A 27733-nucleotide genomic window follows, 5' to 3' on the forward strand; every position below is an offset into this window, starting at 1 on the left:
AACTTTCCTCAAAGCAATGCTTTATTCCAAAGAAACCTCATGTTCATATACGATGTTGATATTCTAGAATTGCACCCACGAGTCATTGTCTGCACCTACCTGTAGGCGCATAAACCTTTCGCACGAGCTCTCAAGGACGTTTCGTGGCCGTGTTGCTTGCCTTCACCTTGGCTTGAACCGGTGGCGTAGCCATTGTCTGCGCACACGCGTCGTGGGAGTGCATTTGGGCTTTTTCTCTTCTGCTCAGGCTCAAGTTTAGAGCCCGTTCCCACCCTTGCGCCAAGGCAATTATATATGTTACCCCGCTGCGCCTGGGTTCTACAGTTTTAGCTAAGGCGCTGAAATGTTGCGTTCCGGAAATGTTTTGTGCGTGTCATAACAACCCAGGCTGCAAGTACATGCACACTTCTGCACGCACGTACGTTGCAAGGGGATTTCTATTAAAATACTGATGCATCATTTCCAGCGCGTGACGGGCCCTATGAATTGGAATTCGCTTAGCTAATTTTTAAGCGCGACTTCAAAATATGTCATTTTTTGGTGATTCCTGTGAGTTGGAATACATGCGCTGGCCGGATTCTCACATTCTTTTCTGATTCTCTCGTCAACCTCTTTCTCAAAGCGCGGAAAGCGGACACGTTTTTTTATGCTTAGGGGGATAGGTAAAGTTCGAGTTTTGTTCGTCCTAAAGATTGCCACGTCAGAATAACAATATACTGTCGGTTTTACCCCCAAATTCAAGCAATTAGCAAAAGAGATGAGTGGCGACTCAACAGTCAGTTTCTCGAGCTGCTTCTATGACGTCACAGCGACTGGTTCGGGCGATTGGCGGTAGCCGACAAAAGCCCTATGCCGCCAATAAAATGATTGTGCGATAGGAGTGGTGCGTCAGGTTGGATTTGATCGCAACGCTCGAGTGGTGGCAACTTAACACACCATGTGTAGCGGGAAATTCAAAAGTTCGCTAATGTTTGCGATTTTTTTTTCCCGAAGAAACTGCGTATTTCGGGCTGCAATGGAGTTAAGTGAAAGGTTCCTCTTTACAATAAAACAAGGATGCATGTTGTCTCCATAGCATTATCAAACGTTATGCTTCAGGCCCAGCATCGTCTCTTTCTCTCTTTCCCTCTCACTGCATCTCTCTCCCTCTCGCTCTCCCGCCCTCTCTCTTCCCAAATCTTGCTCTTTTCTTGCCTTAAATGACGAAGTCCTAGTTTATAAACTTTCATTCAGACACTAAGCCAGTTTTTATGTGATCTTTGCTATCGCACGCAGTGAATCTAAGACCTCATAGCAGGACCTCTCTGAAACACCAGTGCGATAAACTGCTCTCAGTTCTGTCCAGCAACTGGCTCGGAGAAAAACAGCTTCAGCATCCTCAAGACGTCGCGTGCTTCTCGGCGCCTGGTAAGGCTTTAACCGAACGAAATCCGGAGATGTAGAAATGCTGGCGTTGTGGTCGCGTGGAGTGTTTTTTTGGTGGCGAGACGGGGTGGCGGCCGAGGTCAGTGCTTCTAGAAACCGATGAGCACAGCGGCCGCTGATAACTAAAAGAGCGCCCGTGGAGTCGGGGGACACAGTGCGAACAGCACGCCGAGACCTAGGTCATCTTTGTGCCTGCTCCGGGAGTCTGCCAACATGGGCCCACTGGGGATAACCCTTCTCCTGGCCGTCCTGGGGAGCTCGGCTGCCCAGTTCAGGTGAAGCACGCGCGTCCTCCACTTTGCGGCACTGGGACATGCCTAACGCCGGTCGAGTACTTCTAAGCCAAGTTAATACCAAATTCTAGGTCATCCTCTATCTGCTACGAAAATGACGACTCGAAATTATTCAAAACAAAGATGGTTTGTGAAGATATCGTTCGACAGCACCGCGCATTCTGCGGAGAAGTGTACAGCAGTGACGCTTCAGGGATTGATTCCGGGATTAACCCCAAATGTCCCCCCAGAGGACAATACTGGCGTCATATTCATGCCGTAAACTTAAAAACGTAACTGTGAACCCGTTCCCGGCAAGATGCAGCGAGAGACGGGAGATGTACAGTTTGGTAAATTTACCATATACGTACTACGAGTGCTTCTGTCCAGGTAAGCCTGGTGACGAAAACTGCTGCAAACTCGCTCTTAAAATATGTACCAAATTTTATTGTGCCAAGAAAATTAAATAAATATTTTTGTCAGTTGCTCATTCCGAAGCCACTCCGCTGTTTTTTATGTACTTCTTCATATCAGTTAGGACCAACAGGGCAGTACACCTTAGATCATTTTGTTAAGCCGACCTTTGGATAAGACTGACAAATTTTCACGCTTTCTGCGAGTGCGGCTTAAAAGAAAAGTCCGGGGTATTTTTTTTTCTCGCACAGTTTCTGCACCGTTAAGGACAAGGAAACCAAAATGCGCTCATTAGAGTCTGGTTATAAGCTGAACGCTGTGCATTTAGAATATGTTCGTGCGATCGTTACGACCCCGAACCCTCCTCCGAAGCCGAAGCAAGAGAGGGAACGGGATTGCGATGTCCGGAGGTGCCAACAGACGGACGCACTGTCAATTTGCCGTGGAAGCGCTCCTCTCTTTAGAAACTGCCACCTAATTATGTGGCTTGAATTCTTCCAGGAAAAAAAGGCAGGTGGATTAGAAGTAAACGCGTGCTCTTTTTGTGTTATCCCGTTAATTTGAAACGGGCAAAACAATGTCCACAACTGAAGCATTTTTCCTTGTTACTACTGTTACTGCATAAGAACAAAAAACATTTTCGGTTTATGGTGCTGAATTTATTATACAGAAGGGAGGGTTAAAGTTTCATACAACTGCATTAGAATAAAAATTCCGGCTACGATGCTGAATTTTCTACAAAGCAAAGGTTAGAATTTATTAGAAAGGCTCAATGAGAAAGTGAGGGCTCGATATTATTGAAAGTATAACGCTGCGCGTGGGATACATCCCCTGCCGCACTGTGTCAGCATTTTGCACCTAATTTTTAGGCAAAAAAAAATAGGCTAAGAATAACGGATAAAGCTTTACAGCTGTTAATTTAACCGGGAAGTTCATTATAAAAATAATACTCCAGAGTAAACTAGATAAGGAGAAAACCATGTTATCTTGGTTGGAGGTATCACTGTGGTGTAGTGCGGACAGAAGGCGTGGTGGTGGGGGGGTGGGGGGGGGGGGGTGGGGAGTACAACTCAAGCTTACCACTGTTTTCTCTGCCAGTGCCTCACTGTGAGGTTACATTTTTTGGCATTGTCAGAAATGACCTAAGTGGCCACTGGATTCTGAGAATCGTGGGAGGGGAAACACAACTTAGCTCCCGCCCAAACAGGAGCTCTCTTGAAAGAGGACGCTCTCGAACATCCATGCTCTCGAAAGTGTCCGATGGTATGGCTTTCAGGGGCGCCCTACAAGCAGCGCTCACCGTCCCTCCATGGCGCAGCGATGGCGTGTAACCCCATGCCCTGCATTACCCGAGATGAATAGCAATCAAACTGTCCTCAAATTCTGTTGCTTTTCTCGTTTTCTTTAGCATCAATCTGTGGAGAAACACATCGAATACTTGGGAACAACCATTCCTTTCGGATGCGGCTGCTGTTCTGCCGGAAGAATTGGAAAACGAAAACAACGTGAGGCTTCCGCTTACCATTCGAATGAATATTTTTATTGACCCATTTAGGAGACAGGGACAAGCTAGAAATTTTATATCCCAAAAAGGAGGGGTGGGGGCAACGTATTTTTAAAATGCTGGGAATGTTAAATTCTTTCGCCGACTCTATACGACAGCTTCCTTACGACAGGTTGCCCTTCACTTGAACTCATGTAGCGCAATGACCAATTGTCGGACTTAGGTCGTGGAGGTTCTCTTTCGAGCGTCAAAAAATTGCCTAGATGACGCAAGTAATACATTAAAGTGAGCCGAATGTTTTTTCTTCATAAAATATTGGTTCCGTTACGTCGTATGCGAGTTTTATTTGAAACCGCTTTCTTTTATTTCACCTCGCCAGTCTAGCACACAGGGAATTCTTTCCAATATTACCATTAAATATTTCAAATTTTATAGCAAAAATACATTTCTATAAATTCATTCATATGTGACCTGGTAGAGTAATTGATTGATTGTAGGGTTCAACGAGCCTACGCAACGCAGGCGATGAGGCGCGCCGTAATGGAGGGCTCCGGATTAATTTCGACCACCTGGGGATCTATAACGTGCGCCGAAATCTCGTACACACGGGCATTTTTGCTGTTCGCCTCCATCAGAAAAGCGGCCGCCGCGGCCGGAAATCGAACCCGCGACCTCGTGCTCAGCAACTTGGTAGAGTATGTCCTGAGCTTTTGGCTAACATAAATTAGCATTAAAACGGGGCTACAATGATATGCCTTTGTCTTTGTTACAGTGGTAAAGTGTTTGAAACCTACAAGTAGTGTAACAAACCCGCCACAGTGGCTCAGTGGCTAAGGCGTTGCGCTGCTGAGCACGAGGTCGCGGGCTCGATTCCCGGCCGCGGCAACCGCTTTTCTGATGGAGGCTAAAAGCAAAAACGCCCGTGTGTACGACATTTCGGCGCACGTTAAAGAGACCTGTTGAGAAATAAAGAAGCGCAGGCAGGGGGCGACAGTAGGAGAAGAGGAAGAGGAAGATCGGGTGCGCTCACTGCTCGCAAATCGACACCGACTCTCTCTCAGTTTGCACTGCTCTTTCGTCCCCCAATAGCTCTCCTCTACGTAGAGCCCTCAATTATTTATTGCCTACATCTCTACGAGAGCTGCGTTTGGTGTGGGTGCCTGGACACGCTGGCATCTGGATTAACGAATCGGCAGATACGTTGGCGGTACTTGCACTGGACGGCCCAGTGGTGGAAATCATGCCGCACATACAGTTCCTCACCTCGGCACGTTTTCGCAGATTAGGCCTCCTAAAAAGCATGGCTGAAACTGCGTGCGTAGGTTCTGAGCTCGACCACCTCCGGTTCTCCTGGAAGTGCCGGATTAGCCAATGACGCGAATGCGAAGTTAGCCTAACTAACTTTCACTGTGGCGTACCAAATTTAAATTATTATTTGTACCGCTGTGATCTGGCCCCTTCACCCCTTTGTGTATTTTGCAATGAATTAGAGACTATAGAACATTTTCTCCTCCACTGCCGACGGTTTGCCTCCACACGAAAAAGATATTTGGAAAACCCTTTTAATCAATTGGCCCACCCAATCACTCTTCCTCTAATATTATCATTCGGGGCGACAGTACTGGGTTTTTGCCGCGGGGATCTTTGCCGCGCTGTACACTCATTCATCTTTGAATCACGCCGTCTGCCGTGCTAGCAGCTAATTCAAGATGGCGGGCTGCTCTTAAAAACATGTCTGCTCCTGTATCCTCTGCCTTCCCGCTCACTGCCTCCCCTTCGTTGCCGAATCTTCTTTCTTTAATTTTCTTACATAATTTCCACGATTGTCCTTCGGCCAATCCTTTCCTTATTCATTTGTGCTGATTTTGTAGTTGGTGAGCTCTATCTGCTACCGCACCTTATTTTCTAGCAGTTTACTTATTATCTTTTTACTCCCGTTCATACTCACCTTTTTTCTGTAATTATTCACTTTTCTTCTTTTAATCCAAATTAGTTTTTTCTCTTCTCTCAGTTAGCGCCCATTTCCTGGCCAATCCCCCTGAGTGGGTACGAGCCATTTTTTTTGGACCAACAACAACAACAACAACTCCATCACTGTATCGGAAGCCAGAAGCTGCTGGTCCTCTTTTGCTACACATTTTCTGGTGCCGTGAAACCCGGGAACCGGCGCACGAGCGAATCTACGTTCGACGGCGCAGCGGCTCCGAGGCACGCGAGGCTTGGATACCTTCGTACTGCTTTATCCTGGAAGCCTTGCCCTCGGCCGCCGCCCCTTTCGGCTCGTGCCCAAGCCCGCCCTTGTCCCCTTGGTATTCGCAACCCCAGCGCCTTCCTTCATCGTTCGGTGCCATGGACGTCCTTGTTTTCGCCGAGATGCACTGCGAGCGACCGTCTCCGGGACCATGAGAGTCCTCTACGCCTTGCTGCGGAGCCAGGCAGCAACGGCCCTTGATAGACAAAATGTCCTCGACCTCATCTTGCATGACCAGGTGAGCCTTCACCAGCTCGACGCCGAAATTCAAGCGAACCTGACGGATGACGAATTCGAAGCGGACATTTTGAACGCGATCGACTACGATGAACGGATCTGCGCCCTGCGAACGCGCGTACGCTTTTCCGCGAGCCAAGACTTGTTCGCAAGCCCCGTCCCGCAACCTAGGGCAGCCCTGTTTTCTAGCTGCATCGCGACTTCGACCCTCTGCTCGCCTCCCGAGGAGGCGCGGCCGACGGTGTCCACAAAGGTCACGGGTCACATGCCGCCTGCTCGGGCAATGACTGTTGCACGGGTAGAGAAACACGACGACAAAGAGGGCGCTGCGCGTTACAACGATGCTAAAGAAGACCCTGAGGGTCTCAGCCCGCGAGAGCGGCTCCTGCGACCGCCCTACCCTGGTGTTTCCGTGATCGCCTTTATGGAGAAATCTCGGGGACCTTGCCAGGACCTCGCTGTCACTTACGAGACTATTCTTTCCGATACGTCTGACCGGCCTTGCTGCAGCGCTGGCGTCGCCGACACGGCTCTCACTTCAGAGACGTCACCACGCCCTTTCCGGAATCATGACATCGCTAATTTGACTACTGGTTTGGAGACAACCGACCGGCCCTGCAGTGAACTTGGCGTCATCGATGCAACCCCCATTTTGGAGTCGTCCATGCCACACTGTGGCGACCCTCGCATTGGCGACTTGAGTACCGCTCTGGAGACGTCGGACCCGTTCTGCCATGGCCCCGGCGTCGACGATGCGACTCTTGTTTTGGAGTCCTCCGAGCTTCCCTGTTGCGACCCTCACGTCGGCGACACATCTCTCGTTTCGCAAGAAATTCAGCAACCCCGTTTCGAGTCAAATATATTTTTATTGGGTCCAGCAACGAAAACGCGATTCGTGCAGAAGATGGACTCGCTTCAGGGAGTAACGAAGCGCATGCTCCTCCGACGCTCCGTTTGCGAGCTTCGACGCCGGAAGCGAACTTCGGCCGCACTCATGCCAGCCCGGTGGGGAGGCATCCTCGAGGCGAAGCAGAACAAATGCTTGTATGGTGACGACCCCTTCTTCAGAAAGCGCAACTCGATTGTGTACGAGCCTCTGTACCGTGTTGAGTCCACCGAGAGCGAAATCCTATGGTTCGCAAAGAAAACTGACACGCAGATGGAACACACATATTTCTTCATGGAAGAAGTATCAGACGTGGTCGTGACGGCAATGCCATACCACTCTCCTGACGCTCACCGCAAATTTGACCATCCGCATCAGCTGTTCCCATTCGATCCCGGCGGCTGCCTTCTGGTCGAAAACCTGGAGCATGGTTTCTCTTCCCGGGTGACAATAGGAACATTCGCGATATTCACTTTTAGACCCTAAGTCACTTCGATCTAGCAATCCAGCAAGCGCTCGTTGCCCGTGACGCTGGCTATAGACATGTACCGAGATCGACGGCATCGAGGCACCCAGCCAAATGCTCCACTGAATCCCCCAGCCAGCCTACAAGCATTGCTAGTGTGAAATTATGCGCCGCCGGAAGTCGAACAACTGGTCGAAGTGAGGCCCGGACTTCTCCACTTCCCATGCTGCTGCCAGCTAGCTCCCTAACCAACTGGGCGGCGGCGGGAGTGTGTTGAGAAATAAAGAAGCGCAGGCAGGGGGCGACAGTAGGAGAAGAGGAAGAGGAGGATCGGGTGCGCTCACTGCTCGCAAATCGACTCTATCACCGTATCGGAAGCCAGACGCTGCTGGTCCTCTTTTGCTACAACACACACGTGGTGAAAATTAATCCGGAGCCATCCACTACGGCGCGCCTCATCGCCTGCGTTGCGTCGACGCGTTAAACCCTACAATCAATTAATCACTCAAGTAGTGTAACAAAAAAAAAACACGCATAAAAGAAAGTAGCCCGTCCCATTGATAGTTTGATCGTAGTGGCAACAATTTATGCGTAAAAAACAAAATTGTTCGGTAATAACGAAACATCATTTGAAGTGGGCAAACGCATGGTTTAGGACGATCCCAAGATTTGACAGGCTGAGTTCGAAAAAAGTAACCATGCAGCACACCGGTGTCACACCAGTTTCACACGCACACACATGCACACTCACGCACGCTCACACGCACACTATAGAGCAAAGTGACAACCCGCCGGAGCTACACCTGGGCAGTGATTCGCGCCGCAGTGGAGGGCTCCGGATTAATTTCGACCGCTACGGAACCTTTAATACCCCCAGAAATTTCGACACGCGGGCCTTTTCGCTTTTCATCTTCATCTGAAACGCAGCCACCGCGGCCGGGATCGAACCCGCGTCCTTGGGCTCAGCAGCACAGCGCCAATGGAAAGGGGATAACATATATTTACTAAAACCGCAGTACCTATGGTTGTTCTTTCGCGCAGGACAAATAGGACCGTTTTGGTCAGTTTATTGGCTGCATAAATGACCGCTTCGCACGCTTAAACATTTTGCTCCAAGGAAAGCTCGGTCCACGTAGTTAATTCAGCGACACTGAGAAAACAGAACGCTGTTTTTGTCTCTTATGAAGAGCTAAAGCGGCGCCGCCATATTCTTGAATCTTTCGCACTTTTTCAGAGTTCAGAAATGTTATCTAAATGAGTGCATATCACTAAACTAAAGCCTCTGAATCTAAAAAAAGAAAATAATAGAACTGTAAAAGAGATGTAACGCGGGCTAGTTGGTGCATAATGCTTAAACGAAAAAACAGCGCAACAGACAGGACCAATGCGCGTGTGCAGTCTCCTTTAGTCCTGCCTTTTACTGTTTTTTTTCGTTTAAGGAAATAATAAATATCTAAACAATCGTTCTTTCTTTTTGCGTTTTGCAGCTTCATTACTACGGCGTTATTACCCTTGGCACGCCTCCCCAGCCGTTCAAGGTCATCTTTGACACCGGATCGGCTAACCTTTGGGTGCCATCGATCAAGTGTCCCGCAACCGAGGATGGATGCAGTGAGTGTGTTCTATTATTTTTTATGTTTGAATAGACGACGTCATCAACAGCACCATCTCTAGAGGACTTTTTAGCAAAAATAATACGTTGACTTGCTAGCGGAGGACAGCACAAGGGGACACCTGATCGCCAACAACAACAACAACAAAAAGCTGGCATTCGAGAAATTTTCGTTCATTTGTCAAATGATAAACACGCAGCCATTCCACTGAACTGACAAGCGTCTTCATGTTATACAACCTGGTCCGGCTAATTGTGACACTGGCAGCTGCGACGGCTATCGGGTTATCATAACAAAGTGGATAGCTGCGGAGTTGGTTATTGTTCATAACAGCGCAGAATAACGACGGACAGAGAAGTGCTTATGAGGGGCGCTGTCTGTGCACTTATCGGGTTAATTAATCTGGCGGGAAGTAGTGCGCAAACTGCATGTAGCTTAGCTGGTCCGCTTTGAAGGTCTTGGCTAAAACTTCGTCATAGCACATGTGCCCTGGACTCGAAATGCAGTTGTCCTTCCGGTGCTCTTCAGCAGATTGACCTGCCGATATTTGTCAAGGCCGGAAGGGGGGGGGGGGGAGGGGCGGACAAGCGGGCATTTGTTTCAAATCCATTTCGCCATGCTGGCCCGGTGGCTACGGCATTCTGCTACTGAGCACGAAGACACGAAGGGGAAAACATAACTCCCGTGTGTACGGTATTTCTTAGCCCTCCACCACGCCGCACCTCATTGGTATGATGTGGCCTCACTGCGTAACGCTCCAATTAGATGTATTTAAATTTATTGCAGGCGTGCCTCTACGTCTCGCGACCCCTGTGAATGAGGCAATCAGCTTTGAAGAAATGGTGCTTCCCTCGCGTGAGGCGGGCGTTTGTTGGGACTGTTTCCCCGTTCGACCCACCAGCCCTGTCGTCCCCACATGCGCATCGCCAACCCCGGTGCGACGTATATCAGCTGCTGCTTCACGAAACGCGGTGCGTGCAAACTTCGAGTAGATTATCTTAGCGTTCCATGCGAGGATTTATTCTCTTGTATGTGGGTCCCGGCGCCCTGAATGCGGCCGCTATTTTCACGCATGCTTAGCCTTCTCTGGCGTTTGTATGGGGTTCTTCTACCACCTCTAGGCATTTGTACCAGAGTTGTGCAGCTGTTATTATTCCACTAACTACTGGGCTGGCAAAATTACCCTCCCGAATATTGCGTTATTCGATTAAGCGGCACGCCAACCAATTTGAGAGTGATACGGCATGCATGAAAAAGGAATGCCCCAAAGTGGCACTTATCGCGTATTATCGATGTAAGCTGCCCAAACCGTTTCGTCACAAGCCAGAAACCTTCATATGTTTTTATTGTTCTGCTCCGGTTCGTGTTTGGGTTCCGTTACGGCAAAAATACCAGTTATGTTCGGTTTTCGCTTCAGGATCAATTTCGGTTCGGCTCATGCCGCTTTCTATACACGTTACTGAAACGCGGCCTTAGTTGGTCGGCTCGAACCACACGAGGAGAGCAGACCCATGCCTGCTCTCAGTTTTTGGGACCTAAGTCATGCCACAAATCCACACTACACAACGGGGTGGTACCACCATATATGCAGCCAGGACTCGCTGTTCCCGAGCTCTTCCCCATGCACTCAACTTGTATTCTAAACGAGGTTTTTTTCTTGCTTTACAATGCTCACAGTCCTACTGCTATTATTCTTGAAAGACAAATTTATCCGACCCTTATGTGCGTCCCTGAAAGCATATCCACGTTTCATGGCCCAAATAAAGAACGGCAATTTTGCCATGACTGCGAAAAGAAAACTGTATCAACTGAGGCGCTGCGAAGCTCGGGGATAGCACCGAAGGGTGGTATAGGGAAGCTGGCGCGAACCGGCCTCACAGGGGCTACTAGTAGTATTATTGTGACCTCAGACTGCAGTACCTTGACTGCCATTAGGCAGATGTATAGGCCGAAAGCTGCATCATTCCGCCAGAAGATTGCGGAAAAGAGAAGTGAAGGTGAGGAAGATAAAGGCGCACCACGAGCGACGCCCGATGAGGTGACGTCAAGGCACGAGGGAGGGTGGAACGTTCTAGGTATGGCAGCGGCAACACACACGTTGGTTCGGTGGAGCGAGTTCTGCCCATTTGACGCCGGCGATGGAGGCTAGGAATTCAGAGGATCGCCTCAGCCGAGGCTTCCATATGCCATCGAGGTTTTCCCTGGGGGACTGCAAGCATATTCATGAAAGAAAGCCGTTTCAAAGCCCCCCACCTGTGCAGGTGAAAACTCCAACCATCATCCTTAATTGAAGTGGTAGCACCCAAGACGTGGGGCTGACAGTTCTTATATAGCGAGTGATTCCACGCTGCAGACATTTGCAGGTATAATATTTTTTTGCGTCATGCTACACGCGCGACATGCTATACTCCTACCTGGATGACTATAGTTGCAGCTTTGTTGGTTTCGGAAATTTGGACCTTTTGCACCCAGTGTTGATAGTGACTTGAGAGATAACACTACCCAATAGCTTTAAAATAATTTGTATAAGTAAAATTAGTTAAGTGATTGCTTTGAAAAATGTGACTTACTGAAGGGTAGGGCAGTGTTTTGTGCGCCTAGGGCTGAAAGCGACTTAAAGCGCATGAGGCCACTGCAGATTGGAATATTTGGAAATTAGAAATATAACAAATTTAATTATCGCTTGAAAAGGTCTACGTACTGAAAAACAAAAACAAAGACTAGAAAGTGATTTGAAGTGAACCTAAAGCTGCGTATCTATGTATGTGGAGAATTATACTGTTTTTTCATACTGTGTCTTTTTCCCTTTGTGTATTTGTTACTTGGGTTTCTTTGTCGTGGTTCACCGTTTTGATTTGGGTGTTACTACTCTTAAAATTTAACAGTAGTACCTATTCCAACTTTGGCGTTCCTCTTGTTCATGTTTTTACACAGGGTTAAGGATCAGTCGGCAGTCGCGACCGCGAGTGAGGTGCAGTTTTACAGAGGAAAGGGTTTCGCGACGTGCGCGCGTATATGCTCTCTAAACGATTTTATCACATAATGTGTCGAGTTCCAGGGCAAGCTTACGTTACTCCTTAACTTTAAATGAAAGGACCGCATCACGACTGTACGTTACCTCCGAACGAATTACACAGTTACCGCCACGGAAGAAAAGTAACGCACGTACGTTGCTTTGGCGTGAGTCGGGACTCTTTTGCTCTTATTTCCTGTCACGAATTAAGAGTGCCATAACTATAACCAATTATAATAAGCATGAACTGCAGTGTTATAAGATGAACATAAAAACGCGTGCACGCAAAAACGAAGTTCTGAAGCTGAATTTATTTATCACCGAACCACCGAAACGTACGTGAAAGCGCCCCACGTAAGCTGTAATTGCTCCGGCATCAACCGAAACATCGTTGCACACTTACAGGTGGAATACAATTAAGTTTATTCACAAATAATATTTTAGTTTTGATTTTTGTTTGTGGGTACAGTGTGTACTTGGTATTTGTTTTAGTTGGGTCCGCACCTTTGTTGTGAAGAGAATCAAAGGCACGCGTTTTTCGAAATGACTACGGAGCGATAGGTATACAGTCATCGAGAGCACCTGCGCATTTTTTCTGCTATATCGGAAGCAAGCTTGATGGAGCCAAGCTTCCTTTCTTTTCATTGTTGCGATTTTTCCGCGATTTTCACGCGGCATTTTTTGAAGCGCTTTTCAGCTACCGGAGAACCTTATGTGGTTGTAAAAAGCACTTATGCCTTAAAAAAGAGAATCAACCCAAAATATATATAGCCAAGACCTTTGCGAACCACTAACACTGGTGGCATGGCTCATACCCACTTTTAAGTGTATACTTTCCCCTTGTAAGTGTATACTGCTCACCCATGCACCCTCATTCACTTCGAACAATAGTGCTAGGTGTAAGTTGAAGCTCGTGGAAATAAACTCATACTAGTCGTATCGTACACAACAAAACGAGACTAACAATCACTGACGGAAGTGTCTTTATTATGTTGATTGGTTTACATTAATTCCCTGAGCAACACCCCAAGGGCTGCCTTCCAATGTTTAACGTTCCTCGTTGTTTGAACTGCCAAGATGGCATATGAAAGATGTAAAAGCGGCGTGGAAATAGGGCTCCTTATTGGTACTTGTCTGTCCACAGAGGACAAGAAGAAGTACGACAGCAACAAATCGAGCACGTACAAGAAGGACGGCCGCAAGTTCAGCATCGAGTACGGCAGCGGCATCGTGAAGGGTATCTACAGCACGGATGTGCTGGGAGTCGGCGGAGGCACGGTGCAGTCGCAGACCTTCGCCGAGGCCACCGAGGCCAGGGGATCCATCTTCAAGGCGGCCAAGTTCGACGGGCTGCTGGGCTTGGGATACCCGGCTCTCGCCGAGGACAACGTCGTCCCCGTCTTCGACAACATGATTAAGCAGAAGCTGCTGCCGAAGTCGGTCTTCTCCATCTACCTGAACCGCCAGCCCAACGCCGTGCCCGGCGGTGAGATCTACTTCGGTGACATCAACAAGGCCCGCTACACGGGAGACATCACCTACACCCCCGTAACCAAGAAGAGCTACTGGCAGTTCCGCATGGAAGGGTGCGTCTCGCTGTCCCCCCTAATTGGGCTCCTACTTCCCACAATCGTCTCAACGACCATTACGGGGCACTTAATTTTTTTAGATGCGACGCTGAGAGGAGCATCTCTTGCCGGCGGCCCTGTCCTTCCTGCGTCGTCGTTGTCCGCGTCCGCACAGCTGTGTCTCTCCTCCGCTCGCCCCCTCTCCTCTCGCCGTGATAGCGCGCCCTCTCCCCCAACATCTGTGGCGCGCGCAGTGCGGCGCGCTCTCTCACTCCGCCGGTGGGCGGCGCTGCGCGCGGCGCAAGCGCGCTGTGCGCATGTGCAGCGTCTTCTCTCTCCGCGGTCTCCTCTCCTTCGGGCGCGCTGCGCATATAAGCGGAGTGCCGCGCTCCGGCCGGTCTCTCAGTCGACGGTCGTGCGCGCTACGTTTGCTCTCTCTCTCTCTCTCTCTCTCTCTCTCTCTCTCTCTCTCTCTCTCTCTCTCTCGCATTACCCGACGATTGCTCACGCAATTCGAGTAATCGACCCAACGGAAACGCACAATGGAACCCCCTTCAGCGTCGCACCACACCAGGGTTTCCGCGAGGGGAGGTGGGCGTAATTTTTTGTTTTGTTTTCGTGCATGCAAAAGTTCACTTGGATGTAATATTTTAAGTTAACCTTATACACATTAAAAGTGGGCTATTACGTGCATGAACTATTCAGTACGCTCCGCAAAAATACTGGAAGCATTGAAAGACCAGGGACAAGAGGAGACCTATACATGAGTTATAGACGACATGTATAGGGGATGTACGGGTAGAAAAATCCTTCACAAGAAAAGCAAAAAGCTCCTGATCCGAAAGGGAGTTAGATAGGGAGATACAATCTGGCCAAAACTTGTCACAGCATGTCTAAAAGAAATTTTTATGAAGCTTGCCTGGGAAAACGCGGGATTACTGATAAACGGGGAATACTTGAGTAATTTCAGGTTTGCAGACGACATTGTTTTGCTCAGTGAGTCTGCAGAGCACCTGCAAAAAATGCTCGAGGAAATGCAATCGGAAAGCTTGACGTGGGGCTACAAATGATTATGAATAAATTTAAATTATGGTAAATAATTATGCTGAATGCGTCTTCTTCAGCATAGGTAACAGAACACTAGAACAAGTAGAAGGATATAACTATCTCGGCCAGGTGGTCAGTGCTGATCCCAACCACGAGAAAAAATCGGCGCCGAATACCAATGGGCTGGGGTGCATTCGGCAAGCGCTCGCAAATAATAAACAGTAAGCTATAGCTCCATCCCCAAAACGAATAGTATATAACCAATGCGCGCTGCCGATGATGATCTATGGAGCAGAAACTTGGCGCCTTACTAAACAACTGGCAACAAAACTCAGGTCGGCTCAACGAGCGATGGAACGAAGGATGATAGGTGCGACGCTCAGAGACAGAAAACAAAATATCTGTATCAGGGAACAAATCCGGGTAGAAGCTATAACAGTTAAAATAAAGAAAAAAGAAATGTACTTGGGCTCACTCTAAGAAATCGCCGCAGGTGGGCTTCACCACAAAGCAACAGGACGACCAATCAGCTTGACCAAATGTGCGAAGATGCCAAATGACGGGGCCAAGCATACGATTAAAGTAAAGAAATAGCATCTACGCTAATGCAGATGCGATTTTTTTTACTTTTTCACTATTTTTAATTTTTTCACTTAAGCGTAAATTCAGGAGATAGCCACTGCCACTTTGAAATAGGTTTACTAACATTGACGAGTCGAATTTCTAGCGGGCCATGGGGACATATGTCCTAAATAATTGCCAGATAATAGAGAAAGCCCGTATTCTATTAGAAACACTAACTTTTCGTCTTCTGCTAAAACCACGTGCGCCATCAACAGCCATTGCTGCTTCGCCCACGTTCCCCACGAGCAAGCTAAAGAAAGGAACGTATCAAAGCTATCTGGGGGGCTAGTTGGTTTCTTGACATAATGAAAAAATGCGCTAACAGGACGGGACTGAGGGAAGGAAACACAAAACAGCGCAGATTGTTTTGGCTGCGCTGTTGGCTGCGCTGTTTTGTGTTTCCTTCCCTCAGTCCCGTCCTGTTAGCGCATTTTTTCATTATGTAAAGGAACGTAATTACAGCAGGGCTCTCTATGGCTAGGGTCAAGCAGATCGTCTCCGGCGATTGACCAAGACTAAGCCTACAATTTTCAGCGTACGGAGGGAATCATAAAATTAAAGATAGCCCTAGGGCCTCCATATTTTGATATATAAAAGGGCTTATAATCTAAAAACGTTGGCTTATACTGCCATAAAACATTGTCTTCTCAGCAGTTCGCTTATGCTTAAATGTGAAGGCGACTTAAAAGGGCTTTTGTAAGCTGGCTTTCCCACAGTAGTTGTCGCACAGTGAAGCATGGCTATCTAGGGGGGAGCTCCACTTTATTCTCCGGTCTACCGCCACCGCCTCTTTCCGGAGTCGTGTTACTGCTCTCCCCAGTAATATTGCGCAATGCCACGCGCTTTTCGGCGGCCACCTGTGCGTCTGTACGTCATTGTCTCTACCAACTAATCGTGAGTGTCATTTGTCTGTGATGTAGAAATCGCGCCACTGTCCTTATAATTCAACATAGAAAATCCCCAGTATAGCTAAGCCTAACGTAGCAAATCCCACCAGAGCGCGAGCTTCCCTGGACTTCCCTCTTAACGGGGTGGAAGGGCTCTGATTTTTTGAAAATACATAGAACTTAGTTTGTTTCTGATCGTGTATTTCCGCCGAAAATTGCATTACTTTTATAATGTTTAGCTTTTCTATGTACTTACTGGTCGGCTCGTCTTTACAAGTATCAAAAAGTCAATTTTTAGTGGCTTTGCTGTTTCATACCAACTGCTAGACGTTTATTGTTTAATGCAAATGAAAGAAAAAATACCTTCATTAAATGATGAGGTTATCCCTTGTTCTGCAGCGCGCCGCTTCATTGCCGTTCACTATAACGGATAAATTCTTTTTGCAGGTGGACAGAGGGAATTACTTTTTTGTTGCTAACGTTGGTCGAACGCAGATGGTTGACGCGCGAGCGTTAATCATTTGGGGCGCGCATATCAAACTACGCTATTTTTTTGTAACAAAGGAAACCACGGAAAGTACATTAGTATTACTAGTAAGAGAAAATAACTGAGATGTAATATGACGCGGTCAATTTTATGACTTGAAGAAATGTATACGAACCAAAAAGTTTGGATAAATGTAAACAGAAAACATATCCGATCATAAGGGCATCTACACATATAGGAGACACTGCAGTTTATGAAGGCCTGTCATAATATTTGAGACCCTAGCACCTCGGACAAAGGAAATCGTTACATACTCGAAGGGGATCCTTTCCAAACCTTGCCAAGTGAACGTTTTGACGCAGAGGCATTAAATGACACATTGAGCAAAAAAGCCAACGTCGGCTTCGGAAACTGGTTCCTAAACAGACGTAAACGCCAAGCGTTCCATAGCGATTGCGTCGCGTTAACAAAACACGCGAAAATGACCGTGTTGTCAGGCAACGCCTGGGCATACTCAGAGCCACGTGGAAAGCGGGGAGTGCGCCAAGCGCCAGCGGTGCAAGAGGCAAGTGAACAAGGTCGCGCTGAGTGACAGCAGAATTTCCAACAATTTGCAGCAATATCGTACAAATCATTCCAGCCTACAGCCAACGCGCTACCGTATAAGCTCTAAAAAACCCGCACCGATTTAATCACAAAATTCCAGAACAAAGCCTAGTGGCAAAACCCCAAAACATTACTGGCAGTGCAATGCTGGAAAGATCACTCAGAGGCGTTGAACTGTACATCAGTGCTTTTGCAATCACAGCTCATAGGAAGTGCCTAGGTGCCGTCGGATTTTTTTTTCTTACCCTCGTGATCATTGACTTCTTCATCTAAACCACGTAGTGGCACATTTCACCTTTTTATGAAACATTTAACCCGTATTTCCAAACTGTCACTAACAAGTTAATTATAGCTTCTTTTGTAGTGAGCCGAGCTACGCTTCCGAAGCAGCGGTCGTGGAGATCCCGCTGGGCTAAATGCGACAAGGCACAGAACAGTTATTGAAGACTTCCCTCGGTTCGAAAAAAAAGGGCCTAGCGTGGGGTTTGTTGCACAAACGGATGATAAAAACGCACGTATTGCGCTATAGCCAGCAGATACGAGAGTATACCGAGAAAAGGCACAGAAGAAACGGGGTTACCGCATGGCGGACTCCCCCCTTGCACGTCTCTTAAAATGATGCCTCGTATATACGTCTTTTGCGTTATTACTCCAGCGACAGTTTACACCTTATAGGGCTCGAAAGACTGAATCCAGGCATGGCAGGCTCCATCGTCTTTGATTTGTTAATTCATTCAGACGCCTGTAGGAACGTGAGACGCTTATATGGAAATACATGAAGGGAAAGGAGAAAATCGGCACCAGTCAAGGGGGGCTGCCGAATGGTTTATCAATGCATTCGTCTCAGGTGACATATTGGGCGTAGCATGTGCGGGGAGTCTTACTCCTTTCTCGTTGGAAAGACGAGATCTTATACAGCACGTGACGGGGCTCGGGTGCTTGCTTGAAGAAGCTTCCCATTGTTCAGCGGTAGCTCTTTGTTGTTCCTTCGAGACACATTGACTGCGTGCCTACCCTACAATAGATGTCCGCGAGTGTTGCACCCAAAATGCACAGATAAGGCCAATCACTGTGATCTAAACTATAAATAAAGAAGGGCACTGATGATACCCAGCATAAGATTTGACTCCAAAAGTTTGGTCTGCGCTATGAAATCGCGCAATTCAAGCATGAAGATTTGCAGTGCGCGCTGTCACAGCGCAGATAAGATTTGAGTTCGCTCACATGTCGGGGCTCTTTATTCGGCGAATTTGTTCCAATAGACACCGCGATTGGTCATTCAGGTGCATTGTGGCAAAACAGATAAACGGACATTTCTCAGAGTGTAGTGGTATTCCGCGCGACACACACAAACACAAAGAAGCGAATGGTGTCGGAGAAAGAGAAGGAACGAGAAGCGTGAAGGACTTAATTTTTTGTTTGCATGCATACTTAACGATTCCCTCTCTCCTGTAGCATGCAGGTGAAGAAGGACAAGACGTTTTGCATTGGAGGATGCGATGCGGTGGTTGACACTGGCAGCTCTTTCATCGAGGGTCCCAAGGACGAGATTGAACGGCTGAACTCGTACCTTAGGGCAACGGAGACTCCTACCGGAGAGGTGAGGACACATTTCAACAAAATACGTTACTGTAGCAAGGGATCGCTTTGAAGCACGCGTGATTTAAATAGATAGCGACAATTCGACGCTGTTGATATCGTCACTGTGTACTTCACGCCATGTTTTGTAGGCTTGATAAACAAACTGGGCGTTTTTTTTTAACGAATTGGTAGACTTTCCTGTGCGACTTTTTGGAGGACTGTGAGCACGTCACATGGCATATTTCTGTTCTTCCATTTAAAGATACGCGCCAAGTTCGCAACAGCGTTGCCATTGTTACATGCTGTCTTATTTGGCTCGAGCCAAACGCCATAATGACGGGTGTTCGGAGATTCCGAGTTTCGAATACGGACTGGAATCTTCGTTATTCAATGAATGAATCAATAAAGTTTATTGGGAATTCGAACGGCTCAGATGCCAGCTCGAGGAAACTGGGGGAGAGAGAACGGGAGGGAAAAGTTAAGCCACATCCACCTGGCCTTGCGAGCGAAGCCCCGCAGCGAAAGCCGAGATTTTTGACGTCGTTCTTGCGAGTCGTCCACCCTCCTATTAGTGACAGCCGGTGGCTCATAATCCCTTCGCGACACTTCGACATCCGGCCAGTCCCAGACCGAGTGCATAATCTCTGGTAGCGCTTGGGTGTTGCTCGAGGTACAGATGATCCTACGCTATAAACTCTCAAAAATGTCTCTAGATCGCGGCATCCGCGGAAACATATTCGGCAAATGAAGTGGACCGACATATGAGCTGACTCAAAAATGTGATCTGATCTATGAAATCGCGCATTGCACATCGTCATGCTTGCATTGGGCGTGGTCACTGCGCATTCTGGGGAAGCAGACTCGCGGGCATCCTTTATAGTAAGGCAATCCCGAGGTTCAGCTTCACCACAGTGAACTCGAGTGTCCAATCCATGCCTCTAACACAGAAAATTCGGCGAATATCAGTAGCGCGCTGGCGATTTGACTAAAAACGCGATCTGCGCTCTGCCACTGCGCAATGCAGAACACCCTGCTTGCACTGCGTGGTCGCAAGCGCATACGAAATTTCGCCAAATCGTATACTGGACGTCGCCATTCCCCAAAATTTCATTGTTGGCTGCGTAGAATGGTGGATCGAGTGCATCGCGGTGAAGCTGAACAATAGAATTGTCTTTAAGTGTACGGGCGCCACCTCTGCTGCGGTCTCTTTGAAGTGAATCCAGTACCGCACGACGTCTTCTGTGTTGGCGAAGCCAGTTCGCGTCTTTATGAGGAACAATTTCGCCTGTCCCGGGATGTCGCCCGGGATCGGGTGTTCGGAAGAGGGATAGGCTTTTTCCGCGTATTAAGGCATTGAGTCGCTGTTTCGTATTTAATGGTTTATCGAGGTCGTACGTGAAAGTCGAGAGCATGTGGGCGTGGGGGGGGGGGGATTCAGGGATTCTTTCTCCATGAAGGCCGCTCGTCACTCATACACCACGCGTGTATTATTCATAGGGACGTTCAAATAGGAAACGTTTTCTGTGGCCGAATTGAACAGGAATATTCGATGGAAAATTGACTTCGAGTATCGAATGAAACACTGAACCTCGCCCCCCCCCCCCTCCCCCCCCCCCCGTTATTTTCTAACTTCATAATTCCTCTTTACAAGCAGAGGTACACTCAAACCTCACCAAACGCAAACTCTAAAGAGATACCTGAGCGCGTATTTGCGTTAAAGCGTCCGCAAAGTGTGACAGCGGCATGATGTCCTCTCGGACGCTGAGAAATTGAGGTACATCTTTTTTTGGAGTAGTTTACGGCGTGTTCAGCAGCCCATGCAAACCCGGATTTTCACATGAGGGCTAAAATTCAGTCAAAAACAAACATTCTCAGGCATCAAACATCAAATTCCCCGATCCCCTGTGAATGAAAACAAGGACTGTTCAGTTCATATTGGTATTCCGAATATTTGCGCACCCATACGTATTTCAGACTTAGCTAATCGATATTTTGAGATGTTTGATTGCAGGGGAATAAGGAGCATTGTTGTTATACTGGCACACTGGACCATTTGCTGCGGCAGGTTGCATCGTTAATGCGCTGATGCAGCAATTACTGAGAAACGACAGGAAACGGTTGACTTTTGCAGCTGCAGATGTCAGGGCAAAATACAGTTTTACCTTCAGATTGAAGAAAACTTCAGTTCAGTCCTGGTCTGATGTCACTGTATTGGCATATGTAATTCGATGTTTCAGTTCTAAAGGTTTGCTCACTGCTTTTTGGGAATATGATTATTCAAGGTTACTAAAACAGGACTTTTTTTCAGGAAAGAGATGTACGAGGGACACTTTCCCGTCTTTACGGGATGTTAGTGGAGCGTAACTGAGACCGGGATGTTGCGTGGCGACCCATTGTATCCGCTCAAATGAGGCGTTCTGATGGCGCTACCTTAAATTGTTGCAACAGCTGCTGCAGTATACTTCTTCGCACAGTGAGAACTAAAAGACAGACTTCTTTTGTTTATCAGAACCAAAAAGATATTCCTTACTATATTTAATATTCAAGGCCACACTGCTCTGAATTTTCGTAATCGATTCAGTTTACTATTTCAATAGTTGCCACGCGCAGTTCAGAGTGTTTTGCGGCGTCATGTAACTCGGCCCTTACGAATGTATATCAAATAATAAAGGGCCTGACGAAAACATTGTTCTGCTTAAATGTCATATTTAAATGTACTGTGATGTTAAAGACTGCGTTGGAGCTAGGCTCGGAAATGCGTGCGACAGGAAGAAAGAAAACGTCCCACTTTCTTACCAGGCGAAATTAAGCGACTTGCGGCACTGTCAATGTACGCTGGAATTCAGGCTTCCTAATGATTTCTTTCGATATGGTGTTAGGATCGTAGTGTAGTTTTCGAAATTCCGTTACGACGTTCCAAGGCTTCACGAATCGTATTGTAGGCCCGTAGGATTCACGTACAGTTCATATAATTTGGTTCACATGCGGCGCGAGGATCAGGGCAAGAGTGCAAGCCGCTTTTGGCGATACTCTTTTGGACTTGGGAATTTCGTTAATAAACCCTCGATGCCTAAATAATGGATGCTGCGCCAACTTAGTCTGTTTACTGTTGTTTCTGTATGGTTGTCGTGGGAGCTATACGTTCCATACGTTTTCCATTGAAGAAAAGTTACTCATTTAGGTATTTTTAAACGCAGAGCAACACAAGCATTTTATATTTTTGCCGGAACTGTAAAAGAGAAAAAGGGTAGCAAAAAGATGGCAGACTAAAACACATTTGTAATTCTCGCTTCTTAGGGATCGTTTCTTTGACGCCGGACATTGCAAGTTTTTTCATCCTCAATACGCCACTTGCGAGGCGTTAGCGCGTCATATATTAAAATGCTTTGGATAACGGCTATACATCACCACAAGAGAGAACGCAGAGGTAACTTATCGAGAAAGAAATGCAAGTGGACAGTTGAAAAATAACGAGAAATAAAAATAATGGGAGATATGAAGGACAACTGCGCGTGAATATGTCCAGCGCTGCTCTCACATCCCCTATTCATGTCAGATTTGTGGGGCTACACAAATATTACGCGATAATTCGCAGCAATACAGTTTATGCAAAGAGCAGACTCATCGTAACGAATGGGACGGGAAAATCAATTCCTCTTTTTTTTTCAATTTCAGTGGCGCGTGAAGTGTGCGAACATCCCCAAGATGCCTAAGATCATTTTCTTCATCGGTGGCAAGCAGTTCACCATGACAGCGGAGGAGTACGTTATTCAGGTGAGACCGTCAAAAACCTTCAAAAGCCAGCCAATATTTCAAAAATGCAGGACTGTATGATGTAAACTAGCAGGTTCGCCTTACTTTTACCCTCCCGAATGCACCACGCTTGAAGTTATCACGCTGAGTGATGACGAACGCTATCAAGCAATTACACCGATACAAGTTTGAAAGGCCACACGGTAGGCATCCAGTAGTGATCATAAGATTAGCGTTTCTCGCTTTGTTTTCACTAGTTTGGGGTAGGGACCCCCGAGAACAGTCGTAAGTCGCAATGAAAAAAAAAAAAAAACCGAAAGCCATAGTGGATTTTGCATGCTTGTCTAATGGGTTTTGCATGCCATTTGCGTTTATTCCGGGAATTATTAGGCTGGCCGTTCTGGAGGTATCTCTTTTTATGTACCTGTCTACCCCGTTTTGTTGCATGTATGTATCTATGAGTGTCTATATGCGTGTATGTATATCATTTATTAAGTTTCTTTTACAAAATGTGAGCTATAGAGCGTTTTAATGCTTTCTTTTATGTTTGTATATAATATCGACGTATTAAGGCGAGATTTATTTTCTCAGGACTGTTTCCTTGCGTATGCTTCAAACTCCTGTTCCTACTCTGCCATGCCAACCGTAAGGGGCAAACACCTCGTCAAGCTGCATTTTTGCAGCTTTTTTTGGTTGTCCTCGCATTTCTATGTACAAAATGCTCAATGAAGTTGAACGGGCTGAAGAGCGGGGGTGTTAGAAGGAAGAGCGGGGTCATGATCCGTATCCGCGAGGGATACATTACAATGCCGTGTCATTCAAGTCTACAATTTACTCATCCCATTGGTGAATCTCGTGCGGAGCAGAATCGTGTTTTCGTCCCTCGTTCCTTTACGACGTTAGTGACGAGCGGTATGGGTCTGATCTCTTTACGAGCGCGGTCCCTACCAACATTTCGCATCTTCGTGTCGGGGAGGAGCGGGTCATACCGCGGCTGGGGGGAAGGTCGTGGGGATGGGTGCGATGGTGTGTTTTGCCCTCTGTACGTATGAAACAAAAAAAATCCTCTTTCCAATCCGCTGATACACCATTTTCTAAGGTAAAGTTATACAGCTCAAGAACGTGTATATAGGGCTCCTGCGCTGGAGTTTGGCGGCATGCAGCGCCCCCTCGTGTCCGACACTTCTGGGTAGTATACAAAAGCTGACGCCCCTCGCCGTCCTCCACGTGTTTTGAATTACAAGCCAGAGTGAAAGTTGGTTGTACTTAGTTTAATCGCTTTTTGGCGCGTTTAAGTAACTGCATACTGAATAAAATGCCCTTAAAGTAGTTGCAGAGGCTAAACAAAATAATATCCCCTACAACATGTTGATTTATCCGCTTTCTTTTGAGCGAGCTGTCGCGATCTTAGCGACGTGGGACAGTATGCCCAAGTCGGGTGGTCGAACTTCCTGACGATCCTTATCGTTCTTTCTTCTTGCGGGCGGTCGACAAAGGAAAGTTCACGAATAGCCGAAACACAGAGCGCTGCTCATCCTATAGCCTGAGGAAACTGCAAAAGGTTGTTTCAGCGGGAGCATGCGAGCGAACGCAAGAATTGCGCAGCCGACACAGCTGACACTAGTGGCCTGGCACCGCCTTGAAAACGAGTGGAAAGTTTGTTTTGTATTTTCGCAAACTAAATGATTCTTGCGTAACGTTTTACGTCGCACGATTTAGGAACGGCACGGTACGTGTATACTAGCGAGTAGCTGAGGCAATAGCGTCAAATAAACAAATTAAGCGCTATTAAAGGATGCAAATCAAGCACCAAATCGAACGTCCGCTGCCTGCAGAGATGTGCACTTCTATATTTGCATAACATAACGCAGCCGAATCACGGCGCGTGGCTCCGAATATTTGCATACGATCATCACTGACTCTGTTGGTTATCCTGCACTGAAAGTGCAGGAATCATCGCTAACAATCTGAACGCCGACACGCCAGTTTTGTCCTCAAATGGAGTTAGATAGCGAGACAAGAACAGATAATTGGTCGCTTCCAGTTAATTGTCTTCCATCTTCACACTTCGCCAGATTATTGTCAAATAATATTGGCGATTCGCTGATTTTTTTCGATTTGCGTTCAAAGCCCTCCTCCCGCTCCCACCCGATTTGCCGTCCAGCCCTCCGCCGTGTCGGCTGCATGCAACTCGGCCCTACACTTCAAAACGTTGCTGTCCCTCATTCTAGCCTATTAAGTGCGAACTGGGAATATATAATGCAAGAGCGTAATTAGTAAAGTGAGAGCAAACAAGGAAAGCGAGCGGCCTCTCAGTACGCCCGACCACCTTGTTTTACCGCCACTAATTTCGGAATCGAAAAAAAGATTTCACGCTTCTCACGCTCGCTACATTTTGTCACTGAGACACGCAACAAAACGGCAAGCTAACGCTGCACCATGTATTTATAACGGCGACGCAAACAAGCACTGTTGAATGAAGGTGCACGCATAGTGCGCAGGTACGAAAAAGAGCGGCGCACCGCAGCAGACGAGCCTGCGGTCCGCCGGACTCGCTGGCTTTTTACAGCGCGATCATCGCCGATTGTGTCACTCTTCTTTTTTTGATCGGCTGCTGTTGAAAAGTCCTTGTCACCTAGAGTATTAGTTTAAACTAGAAGTTTTACTCCACATTTCACTTCATACGACCATCGATCGGTAAACCTGCGAGTGGCATAGCGCCGTCACCGTCCCAGCACTTTCGTCGGCGCTTTTTTTTTCTTTTTTCTCTAAAGACAAGTCTATCGCCTTAAGAGATCGGACGCGTCGGGAATGGGCTGCAGTGACCATGTCGCAAAACAATCGGGAGCGTCGAGCTCATTTTGCTTATGTCAACACGGGATCTTATGGGACCCGCGCAGCTTTGCACTACCCGGAAGTACTGCCCGGAAGCCGCTTGCGCAGCGCCCCCTGGGCAGCGCAGGAGGCCTATAACTCATAAGCACGATTCACTGGCCTAATTAGCTCTCATCAGTCTTGATTGTTTCTGGGCCTAAGCCGGAAGGTAAACTGGGTTTTGCCACGACAAATCAGCGCGTTCACAACCTTTTTGACAACCTGGTCATTCGTTTACTCCTAACTATCCTACGAGAGTCGGATTTTATGGCATGCATAGTTTAACACAATGATTAGTGACGGAACATTCAGAAATCAAATAAAAAAAACTGGCCGCGCGTCTGCTCACTTCGCTTGCAAATGTCGTCGAAAGACGATAGTCTTCTGCCGCCCAAGCCTCGTGGATGCCCCTCTCCTCTTTGCCGCCCACCCCTCACGCTCTCCCCCTCCCGTCTCGCTCCTCCCACGATAAACACAGGGGAGGTTAGCTTTGCACTGCTCGCGCGCCATCTGCTGTAACCTTTTGTTACTTTTGAACTCGAAACGCAACCACGTGGCCCAGACACGTTGCGTGCGCTCTTTTGCATTTCTGGGCCAAAATATTGTTTTCAACGCGTATTTTTATTTTTATCGCAAAAATTGAGCAGCCATGTATTTTTAACTAAAATAACACTGCAAATGGTTTGATGGTTTACCTCAAATTTGCCTAACGTTTTTTTTTTTTTTGCTCAACAATGTTGAAAAGTATGAACCTTGCTACAGATTTAGTATGGAAATGTTTCGCCTATATAAACGTCTCATTCAAGAATTCTTAAGTTCTGACCGGGCGGCAGAATAGAGGGGCAGACAGACAGAAGATAGACACAGACATACAGGCAGACCAAAATTTTCGTGTTTAAGTAGCCCAAGAAAGGCTGTCGCCTTTAAAACAGTTTTCGCCTCGGAAAACCCTATCAGGTTTGAAGCGCAGCGGCTGCGCCACTTGTCTTCGTCGAAGCGAAATGCTTCGCGGGAGGAAAACCGTTTGAGGATCGATACGCGTTCTCGGTTCGCAGCATGTTCGCAGTAGCGGGTGCTTGTCAATGAGCGTAGGCATGAATGAAAGCTTTATTTTGTGATTTCATGCTGGCATAGGTTATCCCTGTTCAGGAGACGCCTAGGTTGCCTGTCGTGGCTTCCTAGGCGGCGGCATAGTCTTCTGTGGCCTGGGTGGAGTCATTGTCGAGGGTTTGTTGGTCTCCCTTGCGATGGGGTTCCAGGTGGTGCTTGATGAAGGCGATGAGGGCACTTCAGTTTTCCCGCGATGAAAGTCCCACGACGGTTTCTTCTCCTGGTACTTTGTTGTACTTGCCGAATAGGTGACGCTGGTCCAGCACTCCCTGCGCATTTCGATCATCGTGAGCGTGGTCTCCTTTGGTAAAAGTCCACTCTTGCTTGGGTTAGGAGGGCATCCGTTAGCGCCTGCCTCACTAAGACCTGTTCTTCTTTGGTTAGGAAATTTCTGTGCGTTCTTGTTGCGCGCGGACGTGTGCGGCTTTGGTGCCGCCCAATATCTGTGTACGCTTGACGACTGTAAACTTTAATATGATGGGTTACACGCATCCAGACGACAGAGGCCTTCGTGATGCATAATGGTAGCCTCTGAATTTGACCAATCCCAGCAATTTTGAAGTCCATCGCAATGTCATAATTAGGAAGAAACGTTATCTTGCATATCTGGAAACTAAAAAGCAAGCACTAGCCCGTAAGGTACTATTGACCTGCATTAAGACACAATGTTGGGAAGATGTGCAGCATGTTGTGCCCATTCTGCCTAAAAAAAAGAATGTCCAGCTCTCTCACCTTTTGTGTTTTTTTTTTCAGCTTCAAACTCCGAAAAAGCTGAAGTGTTTCAGCGGGTTTGCCGTTTCTGACACCCCCACGAAGAAGTTCTGGGTCCTCGGCCAGGTGTTCATTGGCCGTTTCTACACCATTTTCGACCGCGCCAGCGACCGACTTGGCTTCGCAAATGCTGTTTAAAGCTGTCCCAGCCTGTCACAAGGCCACCTCTGACAATCCTAACGATAGATTACAGTTCATGAAAGGAGATAATGAAGATCATAAGGATAACAATAATAAAACAGTTTTATTCGATGACAAGAATGTAAAAGATTAGTGTACTATCAGAGTCTTGTTGGTGCTAGAGAAAAAAACAATCAATAAAAGGCAAGGAAGTGCTACTGCTA

General features: G+C 47.4%; 1 protein-coding gene across 1 annotated transcript; it reads left to right on the forward strand.

The window, feature by feature from the left end:
- Positions 1-1538: 1538 nt before the first annotated feature.
- On the forward strand, positions 1539-27733 carry LOC144155111 (lysosomal aspartic protease-like). Its single transcript, XM_077686364.1, has 7 exons — positions 1539-1700; positions 3520-3616; positions 8943-9066; positions 13226-13667; positions 18756-18900; positions 22557-22655; positions 27372-27733. The coding sequence occupies exons 1-7, from the start codon at positions 1639-1641 to the stop codon at positions 27525-27527; spliced, it is 1125 nt and encodes a 374-aa protein (XP_077542490.1). The 5' UTR covers positions 1539-1638; the 3' UTR covers positions 27528-27733.

Source organism: Haemaphysalis longicornis, unplaced genomic scaffold (genome assembly GCF_048455015.1).
Source record: "Haemaphysalis longicornis isolate Haplotype H1 unplaced genomic scaffold, Haemaphysalis longicornis Haplotype H1 scaffold_1, whole genome shotgun sequence".
Lineage (NCBI taxonomy): Eukaryota > Metazoa > Arthropoda > Arachnida > Ixodida > Ixodidae > Haemaphysalis > Haemaphysalis longicornis.